Here is a 17,716-nt window from a genome sequence, read left to right as displayed (position 1 = left end):
CTTGAATTTGTATGTTTCAGTTTTCTTTACTGTGAGAGTATGAAATATAACCAATCATTGTTAGCTCTTACCTAGGGAAGATATGAGAACCAAAGTGAGAAGAAATTGCCACTTTGCCATGTGATGCAATAATTTTTGATGTCGAATATAATAGACGAGAGGCGTTCTTTTTTCTGTGATTATATAAGGGAGTGAAGAAGTTGCATATTTGTAGATGGAGGTTCAACAAATCACCTTATATAGCGTAGTAATTAGTTAGATTCTAAGTTTGTTACAAATTTGTGTTTTGACATGTGTATCATTGTTAAGAATAGACAGGTAACCTCAGCTCTAACATTTTAGACTTATCTATAATAGAATTTCTCAAAATGGTCTAATCATTCCTGTGAAATTGCAGCTTCTAAGGAACATGATTTTGTTGCTATCTTCTGTTTGTATCTAATTAGGGATTTTGGTTGATTTGTTTTTTTAATGATTTTATCTGGTTAAAAAGTTGCACAAAATTAGTTAGTTAAAATTTCTTTGGAGCTAATAATAAGTCAAGATTCTTTGTTGATGAGAACTTTTAGGTAGATTTGTTATGTTTTAACTAGTTTCTAATTTTCCTCAAGTTTTATCATGTCTATTGAGTACAATGACACAGCAGGTTGGGTAACTACTGAAACATTTACCCTGAACAAAAACTACTTCCTAAATCACTTACATAACATGTTCACCTTCACCTTGATGTTTTTGAGACTGATCTTGATGTTTTTCTTCCTAACATGTTCACCTTCTTTCAAAACAGATTGCTGCAAATATAAGTGTTGATGAAAAAAGTTGGATGGCTCTCCCCCATTCAAGTCTAGAGTTTTCTACCGGAGTAGAATATTTTTTAGACAAAGCATTTGAAAGAGCAGCTCAAGGAGATGAGATTCTTTGTCCTTGCATAAAATGTAAGAATCGTTATTGGGCAATAAGAAGCGTGGTGAATGGCCATTTAGTTTATCATGGTTTTGTTAAAGGATATACACAATGGGTTTTTCATGGGGAAGGCTTCACACCCGAAGTGCCAAAAGTGACTGAAGATATAAGTATGGATGATGGAGATGACATTGAAAATTTGTTACAGGATACTTTTAGAAATATGTCAGATGGTCCGACAGCCGATGCAATAAAGTTTTTTATGTTAGTTAAAGAAGGGCAACAAGAGCTTTATCCCGGGTGTAAGAATTTCACAACTCTTTCTTTCACTATTCGGTTATATCTCTTCAAGTGCTTGAATGGATTAAGTAATAAAGCTTTTGGTGATCTCTTGGAGTTGTTAAAAGAGGCCTTTCCTGATGCAAAATTTCCAGATTCTTTTAATGCAGCAAGAAAAATTATAAGGAATTTGGGTCTCGACTATGAAAAAATACATGCATGTCCTAATGATTGTATGCTATTTTGGGATCAACACAAAGATGTTAGTCATTGTTTGACTTGTGGGGCATCTAGGTGGAAACTTGATAAGAATGTCCAAGGCGATAATACTGATTCTTCTTCTGCTAGCCAATATCAAGTTCCAGCTAAAGTCTTGAGATACTTTCCTTTAAAACCGAGGCTTCAGAGGCTGTACATGTGTTCTGAAACGGCCACTGCAATGAGATGGCATGCGATTGAGCGTCCTAAAGATGGAAAACTGAGGCATCCTGCTGATGGCCAAGCTTGGAAAGATTTTGATTCTCTGCATTCTACGTTTGCACAAGATCACAGGAATGTCAGATTAGGTTTAACTAGTGATGGGTTTAATCCATTTCGGACTATGAGCATTTCTCATAGCACATGGCCGGTGGTTTTAATCAATTACAACTTAGCACCATGGATTTGTATGAAACCAGAATATTTCTTTTTGTCCTTACTTATTCCAGGTCCAAGTTCCCCTGGAAAGGATATTGATGTTTATATGCAGCCCTTGATCAAGGAATTGAAAGAATTGTGGGAGGATGGAGTTGAAACATATGATGTAAGTGTGAACCAGGCCTTTTTCTTGCGTGCAGCCTTGACGTGGACCATTAGTGATTTTCCAGCATATGCAATGTTGTCAGGTTGGAGCACTAAAGGTAAATTAGCATGTCCTTCTTGTAACCATGAAACTTCTTCTCAATATCTCAAGTATAGTAGGAAGACTTGTTATATGGGTCATCGGAGATTTTTAGATGCTAACCATATATGGCGATTTGATGATAAGTCTTTTGATGGTCATGTTGAGTTAAGAGGTGCACCTTCTAGTTTGTCAGGAACCGAAGTTGTAAGAGAACTATCAGATTTTGAAAATGTATTTGGAAAAAATCAAAAGAAGAAAGCAAATGATGGCCCTTGGAGAAAGAGATCAATATTTTTTGAATTGTCGTATTGGGAACATAATACTTTGCGACACAATTTAGATGTCATGCACATTGAGAAAAATATATGTGATAGTATTTTGGGCACATTGTTGGATATTTCAGGAAAGACAAAAGATCACTTGAATTCTCGATTTGATTTGAAAGAAATGGGAATAAGAGAAGAGCTTCAACCTATTTTCTTAGCTGATGGAAAAGTTAAGTTGGCAAAAGCAGGGTTTTCAATGACAGAGGAAGAAAAGATGCTCTTTTGCACTGTTTTAAAGGAAGCAAAATTACCCCAAGGATGTGCATCAAATATATCTCGATGTGTGCAGCTTAAGGAAAAGAAAATTCCTGGGTATAAAAGTCATGATGCTCATTTTATCTTGCATTTTCTGATTAAAGTTGCTGTGAGGAAAACATTGCCTAAACCCATTGCAATTCTATTAATCAAGTTCAGTGACTTCTTTCGAGGTGTATGCAGTAAAGTCATAAGCTTAGCGGACCTAGAGAAATTGCAAGCAGAAATAGTTGAGATACTTTGTCGACTTGAAATGCATTTCCCACCTTCTTTTTTTGATATAATGGTGCATTTGCCCATACATTTGGTGGAAGAAATTAAACTTGGTGGCCCAGTTCATTGCCGATGGATGTATGGAGTTGAGAGGGATTTGTGTATATTGAAGGCAAGTGTTCGTAATCGTAGTTGTCCAGAAGGTTCTATTGCAGAAGGTTATCTAGCTGAAGAATGCCTAGTGTTTTGTTCTAGATACATGCATGGTGGTGTGAAGACAAGATTTAGTAGATATTGGTGGAATGATGATAGAATTACATCCATCGATGTATCATTGCCTATTTTCCCTAAGATAGGTCATCCTATTGGAGGGAAGAAAAAAAGACAGGGGAAGGCATTTGCTTTAGATCATAAATTACTAGAGCAAGCTCATCGATATGCTTTGTTCAATTGCCAAGACAAAATTGTTGAGAAATATATAAAGTAAGTTGTAATTTTTTTTTACTTAATCACATGTCTGTTTTGAATTTTGGAATCTGTTTTTGCATATGAGATTAACTGTGTTTTTAAAATTATAATTTTTTTATGTAGGGAACATCAAGACTTAATTCAACGTCGAAGAAGGGTAAGTAGATGGGCAAGAGAAAAAATCCATAGTCAAGAATTTGCACAATGGTTTCAAGGCAAAATTACAAATGTAGAAGTTCCAGAATATATTCTATGGCTATCAAAAGGACCAAACACTGTTGTTAAGAGGTATGCTGGATATTTCATCAATGGGTATCGTTTTCATACTAGGAAAAGAGATGCTCGGTGTAAGACTCAAAATAGTGGAGTTACTTTAAAAGCACTTACCCCTAGCTTTGCAAGTTCAAAGGATTCGAATCCTGTTGTTGGAGACGTCACCTACCATGGAGCTATAGAGGAGATCATTGAGCTTGATTATTGGGGTTATTTTAGTGTGGTTTTATTCAGGTGTGTTTGGTTTCAAGTGGAGAAGGATGAATATGGGCTGAATTGTGTTAACATCAACAAACTTTGTTATCCAGATGATCCTTTTGTCATGGCTTCTCAAGTCCATCAGATATTTTATGTCAAAGACCCAATTGAAGAAGCACTCTATTATGTCATTGCAAAAGTTCCTAGAGATTTATTTGACCTTCAATATGAGAATTGTGATGCAGAAACATTTTGGGGAGAGCCTAATGAATTGATAAGTGGTGATTCACTTGAAACGTCTAGTGATAATCCTATAACTTGGATTAGAGAAGATGCTTTTACTGATATTTTGGATGTGCCATTACATATATTAGAAACACAGCTGCCTTTAGATAACAATGATGAAGATTCAGATTTTGATGATACTGATTGGGATTGGATGAGTCCAAGTGACTGATATTTAGATTTTTTTCTTCTTCTTCTTGATATTTAGCTTTGCGATTTAGGGTTTCTCTTTCAATTTTATTTTTATTTTCATTGCTAACATCTCTTTCTCTTCTAGGGTTTACTGATCTCTTCAAATGTCTTCTTTAAGGTTTGTATAATTTACTGATTCTTCTTTAATCTTCAATGTAATTAGGGTTTACAGTTTGTGAAATAAATTCTTATGATTGAATTTGAAAATTAGAAAAGTAGGTCTGATATTAGTCGTGATTCCTTAGGCGAATTTACTGAGTTTACTCGTTAATGCCGGAGTAGGATAGTATCCTGTACTTGGCTCAGCAGCAGAATGTAGACTAAGTCTCTGGATGGTTAAATACGGTTAAGTTCATGTCTGCAACCTTCTTGAGTGTACTTGGGGTTGCATACTTGCCTAAACAGAATTGCATTACCTTTTCTTAATCTTTAGTTTAGTTACTAATTCAGGTTTTTATCTTCTATTTTGTGTTCTTTTTACTTTTTAGTTTATGGAATGATATCGTGTCCAGGTACATGACCATAAGCTCTTGCATTCCAGGTATATATTAATTATTAAAAAATATCAGCTCTAATGCACCAATTATCTTTTGACAATTTATCTGAGGGTAAATGAGTTAAAATGTCGAGTTCATATTGTTTCTTTTAAGTCAGGAACTTGGCCTTTTTATGCAAAGTTCATGGGGCAAACTATACTTTTGTTGATATATTATGTAAAGGATTATGTTTCATTTTTTTTTTTGTATTATTTGGATCAATGATCTATGTAATTTAAAAGATTTATTGGTTAGTTTTTTTGTGAATGCTCTTAGTTAAGTTTGAGTTATAAGTGTAGTTATTTTCTTTGTGAAATGCAGGTCTGGCTTTCATCCAGATAACTTGAAACATTTTAAGAGAAAGAAAAATGGAAAGAAAAATATTGTTGAAGTGAGGTCAACAAAAAAAATATACTGCCACAGATTTGCAGCCAGGCCTAAGAATCAAAATAGTCAATCGACTCATTCTTATTCAGGATCTAGGACTTCAAAGGAAAAAAGAACTAAAGAAAAAAGCGGTGAAGTGAAATCCACGGGAGCAGCTCATGCAATTGAAGAGGATTTAGTCGATGATGCTATTGTTAGCAAAAAGCAAAGAGAACAAGAACATCTCGAAAAGGATACGGAGGAGCAAGAAGAAACCGAACATCTTGATGAGAATATTGAAGTACAACCGAATGAAGAGACAAGTTCAGGTATCAAAGATTCTTAGTATTATTTTGTCAAGTGTGTGCTGCTTTAAATGCATGGTGCCTGAAGCTATGAAGAGCATGGACTCCTTTTAGCATTAGAGATTTTTTTACAGATTATTTAATGGTCAGCTAGGCAGCTTGGGGCTCTTGTTACTGCATTGTTCTGAAAGAATAATGTTATATCTGAATCTGATCATTGCATTTTTTTTGCTGAATTACAGAATAACGTTCATGTTAGTGTAGATATGGTAGCTGTTTGTTCACATATCATAACTCGGATTTGTTATGATATTGAGTATGCTCTCAACTAAATTAAGCTTGTGATAGTCTTCTGTTTAATCACTGGTGTGTTCATAGAATATTTCATTTAGTAAATTGTGTATTATTGGAACTAGAATTGGGTTTTGCAGCTACAGATGCATGAGATTTTCTCTTCAGGTTGTCTATTTCCTTTTCTTATTTGGCCATTTTTCTATTGTTATGATTCTGCCAAGTTGGAGGTAAAAAATGAACATCAACTAAAAGATACATAAGTTAGCATAGTAGCATGTCTGATATGACCTCAATCTTGCTCAGTTCCCTGTTGTTTAGCTAAAATTTATCAAACATAGAAATTGTTTCTTGACAAATCTGCATCTTCTGCCTGTTCCATTTAGGAAAAGAGCCCAAAGAGAAAAGAACTAGAGGACCTACTACATTGAGTAAGGTACACTCAAGGAGAATGGAAGAAAGAAAACCAATAGTTTTAAATGTTCATTTTCAGCCTGTTGGTCCAGATGATTCCACGCTCAATGAGTTTAGTAGCTTTCTCGGTACAATAGCTCGCAATTCCGGACTTGCTCCTTTGAACTATGAGAGCTGGCGTAAAGTACCTTACAAGAAGGAACTATGGAAGTATGTTAAGGTATGAGTCCGATTTTACTCATTTGGATTTGATTCTTTTCACGATTAATCATTGAGTATGTTTTAATTTATTTACTGTTGAAACTCTATTGCAGAAAAGGTACATAGTTCCTGAGGAAGGCAAAAGATGGGTTTTGAAAACTATCGGGGATAACTGGAGAGTTTATAAATGCAGATTAAAGAAGAACCATTTTTATAAGTTCAAGACCGATAAATCAAGACTTGCATCTCGTCCATCCCAAGTACCGGAGACGCAATTTAAGGCTCTTATCAACTATTGGAATACTGATTTTGTAAAGGTATTTTTATTTATCTTATTAATATTATTCTTTTCTCAAGATTTTCTATTAAATAATCAGCTTTCATGCCTCATATTCCCCTTGTCATCTCCATCTTGTCTTTTGACAGCGCATTAGTGAGATAAATGTTGAAAATCGGAACCAACAGAAGGATATGCATACTGCAGGGCCAAAAAGTTTTGCTAGAATAAGAAAAAAATTGGTAAGATTTTAAGTTAATTGATTTGATTTGATTCAAACTATGACATGATTTTCACCAACGGTTTTATAATTCCATGTTGCAGCAAGATGAAAAGGAGGATAAGGCTGATCCGACTTTGGCGGAAATGTTCATTGCCACGCGCAAGAGAAAAGCGGGACGTTCATACAAGGAATCAAGGGAAGATACAACTAGCAAAATTGTAAGATTCAATTTCGCTTCTACTTTTTAGAAATTTGGTTATGTAGAATGTCGTTATTTATGTAATTAGTAATCATCCCTTAGAATGTTTGTCCTTTTTAGTGAATGTTTTCCATTTTGTGTAAATTCAAGTCTTGTGTTTTTATGTTCTGTTTTGTGTAAATGCAAGTCTTTGTAGTTGTTAGTTTGTCATATTTCTGATACTATATTCTGTCTTATTTGCCTGCAGTCCAAATTGCAGGAGCTCCTAAACAGTGGAAATGATTCTTTTTCCACTGTTATAGGTGAGAGGCCTCCCGGTCGTGCATTTCTGTATGGAAGAGGGGTTATAAGAACCAATTTGAAGAACGGAGTAGGATGCAGTTCTTCAATAATTGTACCCGAAGAGCTTGTGCAATCTATCACGGACAAGATAAGGAAAGAACTGAAAGATCAATTTGACAAGGAGATGGCTGGGTATAAGGCGTTACTTGAAAGTGTTATGTCTCAAGTGAACCCGACAGTAGATGAACCAAGTGAAAATTCTGATTCTGAAAGCGCTCAATTTTGATTGAGAGCTCCTCTAGTTAAGTACCAGTTATGTTTTGTAGTATAATCGTTATGTTTGATGAATACATTTTCTTTTTGTGATGTAATAGATGGAATTTGAATTCTATGAATATTTCCGTCTTCTAATTTTAGTAAATATTTTATGTTTGTCCTTTTTAGTGAATGTTTTCTGTTTTTAAATTTAGCGAAATAGTTTCCGTTTTTAATTCCTGTTCTTTAAATATAAATTGTTGCGTATTCTACATAAATTGTTGCTTCAAGTTAAGCCAAACCATTGCATCAGTATATATAAGTGTTGCTTAAAGTAATATCAAATTGTTGCCTTACAAAAACAAATGTTGCCTATAATATTATAAGTGTTGCTTAAAGTAATATCAGTATATATAAGTGTTGCTTAAAAATCGTTGCCTTATAAAAGTAAATGTTGCCTAAAGTACTGTACAAACCGTTGCCTTAAAAAAATAAATGTTGCCAAAAATGCATTACAAGACTGTTACAATAGTTGTTTCAAACCGTTGCTTTTGTTATAAATTGCAGCGATTTTTTTTCTATTACAATAGTATAAAAAAACTGCTGCAATAGCTATCAAAGCCTACTGCAGCGGCCGCAAATGTAGCTGATTGAAAAGCGTTGCAATAGGCCTAAGGCAATGGTTTTTACACATATAGCAACACTTACCTAGTGTTGCTGAAAGTGACTTATGTGGTAGTGAAAATATTATAAACTCATTAGAATTGATTTATCATGAAATCCAACTCCAAAATTTAAAGTATATTTTAAATATATTAATTTCGTCTACGAATGACACTCTAGATAAAATTTGCCACAAAATTTTGAGAAAGGAGAATTAGACATCACAAATCTCCACGTTATTTAAATAGGTGTGGAAATTGAGGATAAACAACGATGGTTCACTTTGGTATAATGTTATTTTTTTCTCTTCCATTACGAGCTGGAACTGTATGCACAATAGGGGCGCTAGAAAATTATTTTTCATCTGGAAGGGAATTCAGAAATTTTGTTGTAATTTGAACAAATTTTCTTGGAGTATTTTTGTTGCTAATATTAAGTACGATAATAGTTCTAGGTTCTTTTATTTCTATTTGAAATGATAACTGGATGGATATATAATGGTCCAGCTTCTTTTCTTTTTCTCGGTTGTACAATCTCTCAAATCATAGATGGGCTTCCATTAATGAGGTTTTGTGTTCAGGTTGACAATTAGAGGCATCGTTTTCTTGGTTTTGAATCTTTGTTGTTGCTAGCTTTCCAAACTATCTGCAACCGTCTAAATAGGACTTTGATTCATAATGATGAAATTCATTGGAGTTTAGCTTTTTGTATTTATTCTTCAAAATCCTTTTGTAAAGTTGTTTATGCTTGTAGTGGTATTGTAGGTTAGGGTTTGAACTCAAGTGTCGGGTTCAGAGAGCATAGAATTGTAGTCTTTTGATGTTAGTATGGATAGTATGGGAATTGTTATAGATAGTGCAGGTCTCATGCCTGCTGCTCGTCGTGTGTCTACAAGTGGTTTCATCTATGCTCGTCGAACTTCTGCAGTTGGAAGGGATTTCGTGTCACAACCCAAATCCATAAGTGGCGATAGGCGCTAGGGAACGTGAATAGTTGCTCCGGAACCCGTAGCAAACCTAACGATAAATTAAACTTAATGCATCTAAAAATAAAATGTTATCTATGAGTAAGAGTTTTTGCGATGAGTAAGAATTTTTGCGATGGTTTGTGTAAATTTAATATAAACCTAATGTAAACTCAAAATCAACTTAATGTAAATTCAAAGTAAACTAATGTAAAATAAACTGATTATAAATTTAAAATTAACTTATTCTAATCAAATTAATTTATTACTACTTTATTCTATCAAAATTCACTACTAGAAAATAACAAATTACCTACAAAAAAATTATGATTTAGAGACGGATTTCAATCTTTTGGCTACAGAAAATTGATTTAGCGACGGAAATATATGTTGCTAAAAGGCTCTTTTGTTGTAGTGAATAACTCATAAAGTAACAAATGAACCAATATTAAACTGAATGTAAATTATCTAAGTTCTTATTGAAATAATATATAGTTTAAACTTAAAATAAACTTAAAGTAAGTCGTGTAACTTAATTTAAACTTTAATTAGGGTAAACTTAATGTATACTCAATGAAAACTCAACCTAAACTTAAAATAAACTAATCTAAACTAAATTATTAGTAAACTGAATATTATTATAAGTTTTAAATTAACCTATTCTAATTAAATTAATTTATAAATAATTTATAGTAATAAAAATAAGGATTAATGTCAAACAAAATCACGAACTTTATATGTTTTTTCATTTTAATCACGCAGTTTAAATTTTATCATTTTCATGCACGAACCACCAGTTTTTTTCTCAAATTCATGCACGGTGCTTAGGTGGCACTCATTCATTAGTGTAAAATGACCTCCACCTCAGTAAATTACACCAATGGAGCCGTGACACCTCAGCATCGTGCATGAATTTGAGAAAAAGTGGTAGTTAGTGCATGAAAATAAGAAAATTTAAACTGCATGATTAAAATGAGAAAACGTGTAATATTGGTGAATTTTTATAACATTAACCCTAAATATAACTTACAAAATAACAAATAAACTAATGATAAAACCATTTAAGATTTCAATGAAATTAAATTAAAAGTAAATTTAAAATAAACTTAAAGTACGGTGAATGTAAACTTGAAGTAAAGTAACCTGAAGTAAATTCTTAGTAAATTAATTATAAATTTAAGTCTAATTTAAAATATTTTTTTCAAAGTCTTATAACAATAACAAAAAATAAACTAAGTAAGCTTTTATCGAAAGTAAACTAAATGTAAATTTACAATAAACTAACCTAATATGAACTGTTAGTATATTGATTAAAAACTTATAATAAAATTATTTACTAAAATATATAATAATGAATATAAAATTATAATTATCAAAATTATAATTATCAAAATTAACTAAGGTTTTATTGATTGCAAATTAAATGTAAAAAATATAAATTGAACGTCAAACTATAGCAAACCAACTTAAAATAATTTCTTAGTAATTGTAAACTTAAAATGAAAGTAGTCTAACTAAAATAACTCACTAAAAATTTATAATACACAAATTAAACTCTTATAAACTTTAAAATAACGGATATCAAAATTAGATTTACGAAAAATAATCTGAGTGTAAAGTTAAGATAAGTAAATGTAAACCTAATATAAACTGAATGTAAATCGAACGAAAGATTCTTTAAAAAATAATAAGGATTGAATCGAATCGATGATGGTCGGTGGTAGGGGAAGATGGGTGATTTTATGTAGATGGTCGATTTAAAAATAATGTGTGATGATATTTATTATTACTTGTGAATGACAAATAAAATGTTGACATGTGAATGACAAATGATATATTATTGAGAGATAGTTTATATATTATACACAGTAAACAGAGACAACAAAACACTTTTGACTTAGTGGTAGAGAATATAGTGAGTTACTAAGAATCTTGGGTTGAACACTTGATGGGAGCAAATTATTGTTTTATTTAATTATTTTAAATGTTGACAGACTCCGTTTGACAGGCGTTGGGTTGACTGGTTGGATTTGACCATTGCCGATAGACCCCTGTTGGCCGGACCGCTGCTAAACTTCCGAGGGCCAGCTATAGGTGGCGGTGGCCAGAGATAGGCGGGAGTGGTGGGTTGCCGGACCGTCGCTGGTCGGTTGTTAGACAAACCTAACCAGGATGTTGAGAGTAGAGATTGTGTGTAGCAAGTTGTACATTTCTATAACCAATAATATGTTGACATGTGTAAGGTTATAATTGTCATGTTTTGTCATAAATTCATCTTATTTTTGGATATTGAGTGATTTTTGAACAAAAAATAGTTTATTTTTTTATGATTTATACACATTTTTATTTTGTGAGGTAAAAATAATAGGAAAGAGAGGATTTATGTAGAAAGTAAAAAAAAACAGAGAATGTACAACATTGATATAAAATTATAACAGTTGTCTCATAATAGGAGTAAAATACTCCTATATCTAGAGTCGTTTCCATTACGTTTTGATACATTTTAGTACGTCTTTTGAGGCATTTTGGTGTCTTATCGTATGTGTATGCATTTCAGGAGGATTGAAGCGTAATGGAGACGATTTGGCCTAAAAAGCGGAAAGAATCGGGGAAGAATCGATTCGGCAAAGTCTTGGAGTAAGAAAGCGGCGAAGATGCATTTTTAAAGGAGGTCACGATCTGGACCTTGAGGGTCACGATCTGGACCAGGCATGAAAATGGTACCGAGAGGAATGCTCTAAGGAAGGTCACGATCTGGACCTGAGGGTCACGATCTGGACCAGTGCAAAATTAATTCTCAGCTTTTAAATTTCAAGGCTCAAGATTTAGGTCCACTTCCCTATTTGGCCAAACACTCTTGTACTAGATGTCTTTTTATTTCCTTTTTGAAATGTACTATATAACCATCTTTATCTCTCTTTTAGGTCATGGATCATTCTCTAGAATTTATTCTATTTGTGTTTTTTAAATATTCCTCTAGTTTTAGAAATCCTAGGGCTTTGAGCCATCTTCTTCATAGTTCATTACTCCATTGTTGACATTAAATTGAAGCTTTTTAATTGAAGATTTGGGTTCTATTTTATTATTATTGAAGTGTTATCTTTATATTGAATGCTATTTACTTGGGTTTCTACAAAGGTAACTAATTCTCTACACTTAATGCTTGATTGTTCTTATTTAATGCTTGTGGTTATTGCTTTAGTTATGAGTAGTTAAACCCCCTTGTTTGGGGGTTGACATGAATCCTATTTAATGCATGATTGGGTTAGTTTGGTTGTTCTAATTAAAGCTCCTAAGGCTTGCTTAGACTAGCTACCTAAGTATTGTTGTTAGATTAAAATTCACCTTGAGGGAGGGTTTATTAATTGGAAAGAATTAATTAGAAGCTTAATTAGTGACACCATGAGAGTGGGTTAGTAATTAAGTGGCCTTTGAGTTGTGTTTATTGCAATTGCTCTAATTGTGTTTAGTGCTACGAGAGTAGGTTAAACTTGATTAGTTGTGGTTTTGTAGCTCTTTGAGACTCGAGAGAGCGGGAGTTGCGATTTAGAAACGCTCGGTTCTCGTTTTATGACCCTAGACCCGAATCCCGAAATTGCATGACCTAGGTGGATTGTCGACCTTCAAACCCCTTGTTATCATTTGAATTCTCGTTAATTGGTGATCGTTTAGTCTTTTATAATTGTTAAATTAGTTGTTAGTTAATTAGTGTTGTGATTCTAAATCATTTTATTCCTAAAACAACTCTCTTTTATCGCTTTCCAAATTGAAAATCAAGATCATATCTCATTCACTTTAAACATTTTTTCCTCGTGGGATCGACATCCGACTTCCGGATTTATTACGAGTTGGCGAGTAAAATTGCCAATATCTCATCATCAAAGAAGCAAGAAATTTTGAAGGAAGAGATGCGATAAATTTGTCTATTGATCAAATAAAAAAGATTTCCACATAAAGATTATCTTGGTTCTATTTATTAAAATTTGAAAGTATGGATCAAGATATGTAACTATATATGGTTGAACTAAATTGCGTTATAGATCTTGTAATTTTATGTTTATATTAGAGTTAATTTATTTACATGTGAATCATTTTAAATTTCACAATTCTAGTTTTACTTCTGGACCATGTTGGTTCATGAAATAGAATAGCTATTACATAAGAAATGAAATAGCTATTCTTTACTTTTTAAAAGGAGCGTTTATTTCATAAAATTATGAAATATCACTTTTATAAAATACCTACTCCATGAATTAGAGTGAAAAATAGTGATTCCATACAGAATATTTATTCAATTCCGTATCTATTATATGAACCAAATATAGCCATATTAGAAATGATGTAGAAGTTTAGTCTTTTATACTAAGAGTTAGTGTATAAAAGAAAGATATATATATTGATAAATGATATATAAATTAGCTCATTTGCGGAGGAGTGGATGACAAAAAAAACTAATACAATTAAAAACATGTTATATTACACAATTAATAAAATTTAATTACAATTTGCATTATTTTATCAAAAAAATCAACGGATTGAGTAATTTTTAAGTGAATTTGCAAGGGAAACGAAAGGATATATAATAGATACATGAGATCAGTAGTAAAATTAAGACTTAATTACTTAAAAATTTCCCATCTTTAATTTTTTTTGCATTTATATTCTGACCTAGAAAACAATTCATTTGCACCCTAGTTCGGATTTTTATGTCTCACCTCTACCCTCGAGGAATTAAATTGACCTCTTTTCATTTGAAAAAAAATTAAAATTTTTCTTCATTTTTAACTTATATTCTAATTAGACATTAATGTTATTTTTAGTACAAAAAAACCTTCTTCCTCTCAAAATTTAACAAATAACAATAATTTTTCTATTTAATTTATATCAATTATCAATAAACTTTTAGAATTTAGAAAACGTAAAAAAATACCCATTAAACAAAATAAAATTAAATAGATTTAAAAAATTCCGATCCACGACCACCATCCTCCTTCTGTGGAAGGAGGAGCTGCCATCCTCCTTCAAAAAGAATGAGGAACTATTCCTCCTTCTTTTGAAGGAGGAATGTACAGGTCATTAATCCTCCTTCTTTTGAAGAAGGAACAGTTGTTCGTCCTTCAAAATGAAAGAGGAACAGATTTATTCCTCCTTCTAAGAGGAGGAACAAATTTTTCTCCTTCTATGGAAGGAGAACGGCGGATGATTTGAAGTCGGGCGGCGGATCTGAAGAAATAAGGTGACGGGTCCAACGAAATTTTTTTATTTATTTATTTATTTTAAATTAAAAAAATGAATTAATTTTTAGAACGTATATAAACATTTCTACAAATGAAGAATTTATTTGTATTTAAAAGTATAAAATTATTCTTATATTTAGTTGTTTTTAATAAATCATCTTTTTTAAAAAAAAATTGGGGTAGGGGCGAAACAAGAAAACCCAAAATAGGGTACAACTGAATTTTTCAGATTATAAACGGAAAAAAAAATTAAAAATGGATGGTTTTTAAATAATTAGACCTAAAATTAAATAGAGATAGATGCATAAAAATGAATAACAAACAAAAGACAACAATTATTTATTTAGATAGCAAAGTTTATTAATAATATTACATGGAACCAGTAGTAAGTACAATGACAAGAATGATCAAATTCAATCATTGCGACCAAACTTCTGTAGGAAACTTGCACATGGGAGGGCATGTAAGCCTCTAAAAACCCTTATTAAACTATACATTACATATATATATACATTCCCTTTGTATTTATTTGGGTTCAAAACATGCTACAAAGTTCTCCCCCCGGAAACAGTTTTGTTTATTCACATTACTGACCTTTACCGTAATCGCCTCCCTTTCCCATGCCGTATCCGCCTTTATTTCCGTATCCGCCCTCATTTCCCTCTCCGTATCCACCTCCCATGCCGTATCCGCCCTTATTTCCGTATCCGCCTTCATTTCCCTTTCCATTTCCACCTCCCATGCCGTATCCGCCTTTATTTCCATATCCGCCTTCATTTCCCATTCCACCTCCAATGTTGTATCCGCCCTTATTTCCGTATCCGCCTTCATTTCCCTTTCCGTATCCGCCTCCCATGTTGTATCCGCCTTTATTTCCGTATCCACCTCCCATGCTATATCCGCCTCCGTTACTCTTTTCACGTCCGCTTCCCATGCCGGAGCTGCCTCCTTTATCAGTATTCACATGTTGCTCTACACAAAACAAAGCAGATAGTTAATATAGTATATATTAGTAGAACTTCATGTATGAAATCGTATTAAGGAATTAAAAATCTTACGATCTTGACCGGTCTGAGCTGAGACATCAAATGCAATAAGAAGAAGAATAGCTAATGTAAAGCTAAAAAGAAGGGAACTTTTTGAGATGGCCATTTCCTTAGCAAAACAAATTATGAAGAACTCTGCTTGAGTGGTGGATGAAGAAGTAGAGCTTAGAATTTCCGTATTTATAGATGTTTTTGCATGAGGATTAAGTTGGAGTGAAGTATGGATCTTAAAAGCATCAGTATTTAATATCATATGTTCTAATTTGCTTTTTTGTATTTTTATTAAATTGTTATTAGAAAATATTTTTAGTAATCATAATTCGTCATTTTTGCATTATATTTTTTTTTTGGTAAAATGTACCAAGAGATATATTAATCACAAAAGACTAATTACAACCTAATCTGCAAAACGGCAGACACCAAGCTAATTACATGCTATACCACTTCTGGTATAAATTCTGAAAGCATACAGAGTTGTTCTTCTTAGCAAAAAGCTTCATCAGAATATCCCTCTTAATCAAAGCCTTGATAGCCTCAACATCCACTGGAGTTTTCTCAAACACAATCTTGTTCCTCCCTCTCCATATCTGATAGATAGTGCAAATAAATGCCAATCTCCTGACTTTAGCAAGCAGGCTCTTGCCCACAGTTTTCCTACTGTACCATGACCATTCTCTTCTCCATGTAACAATATCTCTATTGATGTCACAAGCACTCATAACAGACTTCAGAATGCCTCTAAGAATACTACAATCAAAGAACAGATGATTGACAGTTTCAGACTCCCTCTTGCAGAAAACACAAACATCATTATCAATACACCTCCATTTCTTCAGTTTGTCCTTCGTTCTCAGTCTGTTCTTAAGAGCAAGCCAGGCTATGAAGCTCTGCTTGGGTATATTACCAGGACCCCATACTACTTTCCACCAAGGGACTTTAGGCTTTTTCTCTCTAAAATGACTCCAAGCAGATTTCATAGAGAATATGCCAGAGGAGCAGATACTCCATCTAACATTATCCTTTCTATTTTCCACAATGGCAAAGTTGTTTCTGATATAACTCCACATATCTTCAACTTGGTCATCCATAGGAACAGGAAATCTCCAGTTTCCCCTACTCCAGAGGTCCTTAACTTTTGTGTGCTTGGGAATATCTGCATCATTAAAAGACACACCAGGATACAAGTTCACAATAGCTTTCCCATTGCACCAGGGATCAAACCAGAAAGAACACTCCCCCTCTCCAAGAATATAACTAAAACAGTTATTAAGATACTGTCTCAGGTTTGTAATGCTACGCCAATTCCAGCTAGCTATAAGAGGTTTAGTAATGCCCCAAAAGCTGAGCTTTTTCAATTTGTTCTTAATAATCCACAAAGCCCAAAGAGACTCTTTCATGCCCAAAAGGTCCCAAATATGTCTTATGACAGCAACTCTGTTCCACAACCTCATATTCTTAATTCCCAGGCCCCCTTCACTTTTCATATTGCAAGTATCAGACCATGAGACCAAGTTCCCGTGTTTATATTCAGCAGAACCTTTCCAAAGAAAATTCTTGCAAAGCTTCTCCACTCCTCTCACAACAGCCACAGGAAGAATAAAAATGCTGCTCCAGTAGACCTGCATACTGAACAGAACCGCGTTGATCAGCTGCAATCTTCCAGCATAGGTGAGGTGTCTCACAGTCCAGTGAGAAATTCTTTTGGTGATTTTAACAATAAGGCTATTACAGTCCTCCTTGGTTAGCCTCTTTGAGATTAAAGGGACACCTAAGTATCTGATGGGGAGAGAGCCTTCACTAAAGCCCAAAATGCTCAGGATTTCAGTCTTCACATTATCATTAACACCTCCAAAATAGACAGAACTCTTGTTAATATTTTTGCATTATATTAGTGACTGAATAAAATATATTTTCAAAACATTGATTGTCATATCATTCATCATCCGACGTGGCGCCTTTAACGGCTGGTGGCGGACCTATCATCTTAATATTTTGAATTTTTGAAAAAAATATTAATATATAACTTAATATTATAGTTTTTTTTGCCTTAAAATAATAAGCACTACCCACCTTAAAATATATGTTTAGTCAATTTTGCCTATCTTATAAATTTTTTATACAATCTTGCATACCTTATAAAAACTTTTTAGGCCTGCCAAACACGGCATATGATGCCACCAAT

At 33.2% G+C, this 17,716-nt stretch overlaps 3 protein-coding genes across 3 annotated transcripts; 2 read left to right on the top strand and 1 right to left on the bottom strand.

Annotated features, from left to right (window-relative positions):
• The first annotated feature begins 618 nt into the window (after positions 1-618).
• On the top strand, positions 619-4,257 carry LOC126668217 (uncharacterized). The gene is made up of 3 exons (XM_056104632.1): positions 619-651; positions 788-3,342; positions 3,451-4,257. Exons 1-3 carry the CDS (start codon positions 619-621, stop codon positions 4,253-4,255), a joined length of 3,393 nt encoding a protein of 1,130 aa, XP_055960607.1. The 3' UTR covers positions 4,256-4,257.
• Positions 4,258-4,791: 534 nt separating this feature from the next.
• Positions 4,792-7,812, top strand: LOC126668216 (uncharacterized). The gene is made up of 7 exons (XM_050361427.2): positions 4,792-4,816; positions 5,111-5,506; positions 6,160-6,407; positions 6,502-6,705; positions 6,815-6,907; positions 6,990-7,106; positions 7,335-7,812. Exons 1-7 carry the CDS (start codon positions 4,792-4,794, stop codon positions 7,653-7,655), a joined length of 1,404 nt encoding a protein of 467 aa, XP_050217384.1. The 3' UTR covers positions 7,656-7,812.
• A 7,000-nt stretch (positions 7,813-14,812) lies between these two features.
• LOC126668215 (glycine-rich cell wall structural protein 2-like) lies at positions 14,813-15,787 on the bottom strand. Its single transcript, XM_050361426.1, has 2 exons — positions 15,547-15,787; positions 14,813-15,460 (listed from the first exon to the last, which is right to left on the bottom strand). Exons 1-2 carry the CDS (start codon positions 15,785-15,787, stop codon positions 15,075-15,077), a joined length of 627 nt encoding a protein of 208 aa, XP_050217383.1. The 3' UTR covers positions 14,813-15,074.
• Between the last annotated feature and the right edge of the window lie 1,929 nt (positions 15,788-17,716).

Source organism: Mercurialis annua, linkage group LG2 (assembly GCF_937616625.2).
Source record: "Mercurialis annua linkage group LG2, ddMerAnnu1.2, whole genome shotgun sequence".
In the NCBI taxonomy this organism is placed as follows: Eukaryota; Viridiplantae; Streptophyta; class Magnoliopsida; order Malpighiales; family Euphorbiaceae; genus Mercurialis; species Mercurialis annua.
Note: the sequence above shows the minus strand (reverse complement) of the source record. Positions and strands in the feature narration are given on the sequence as shown.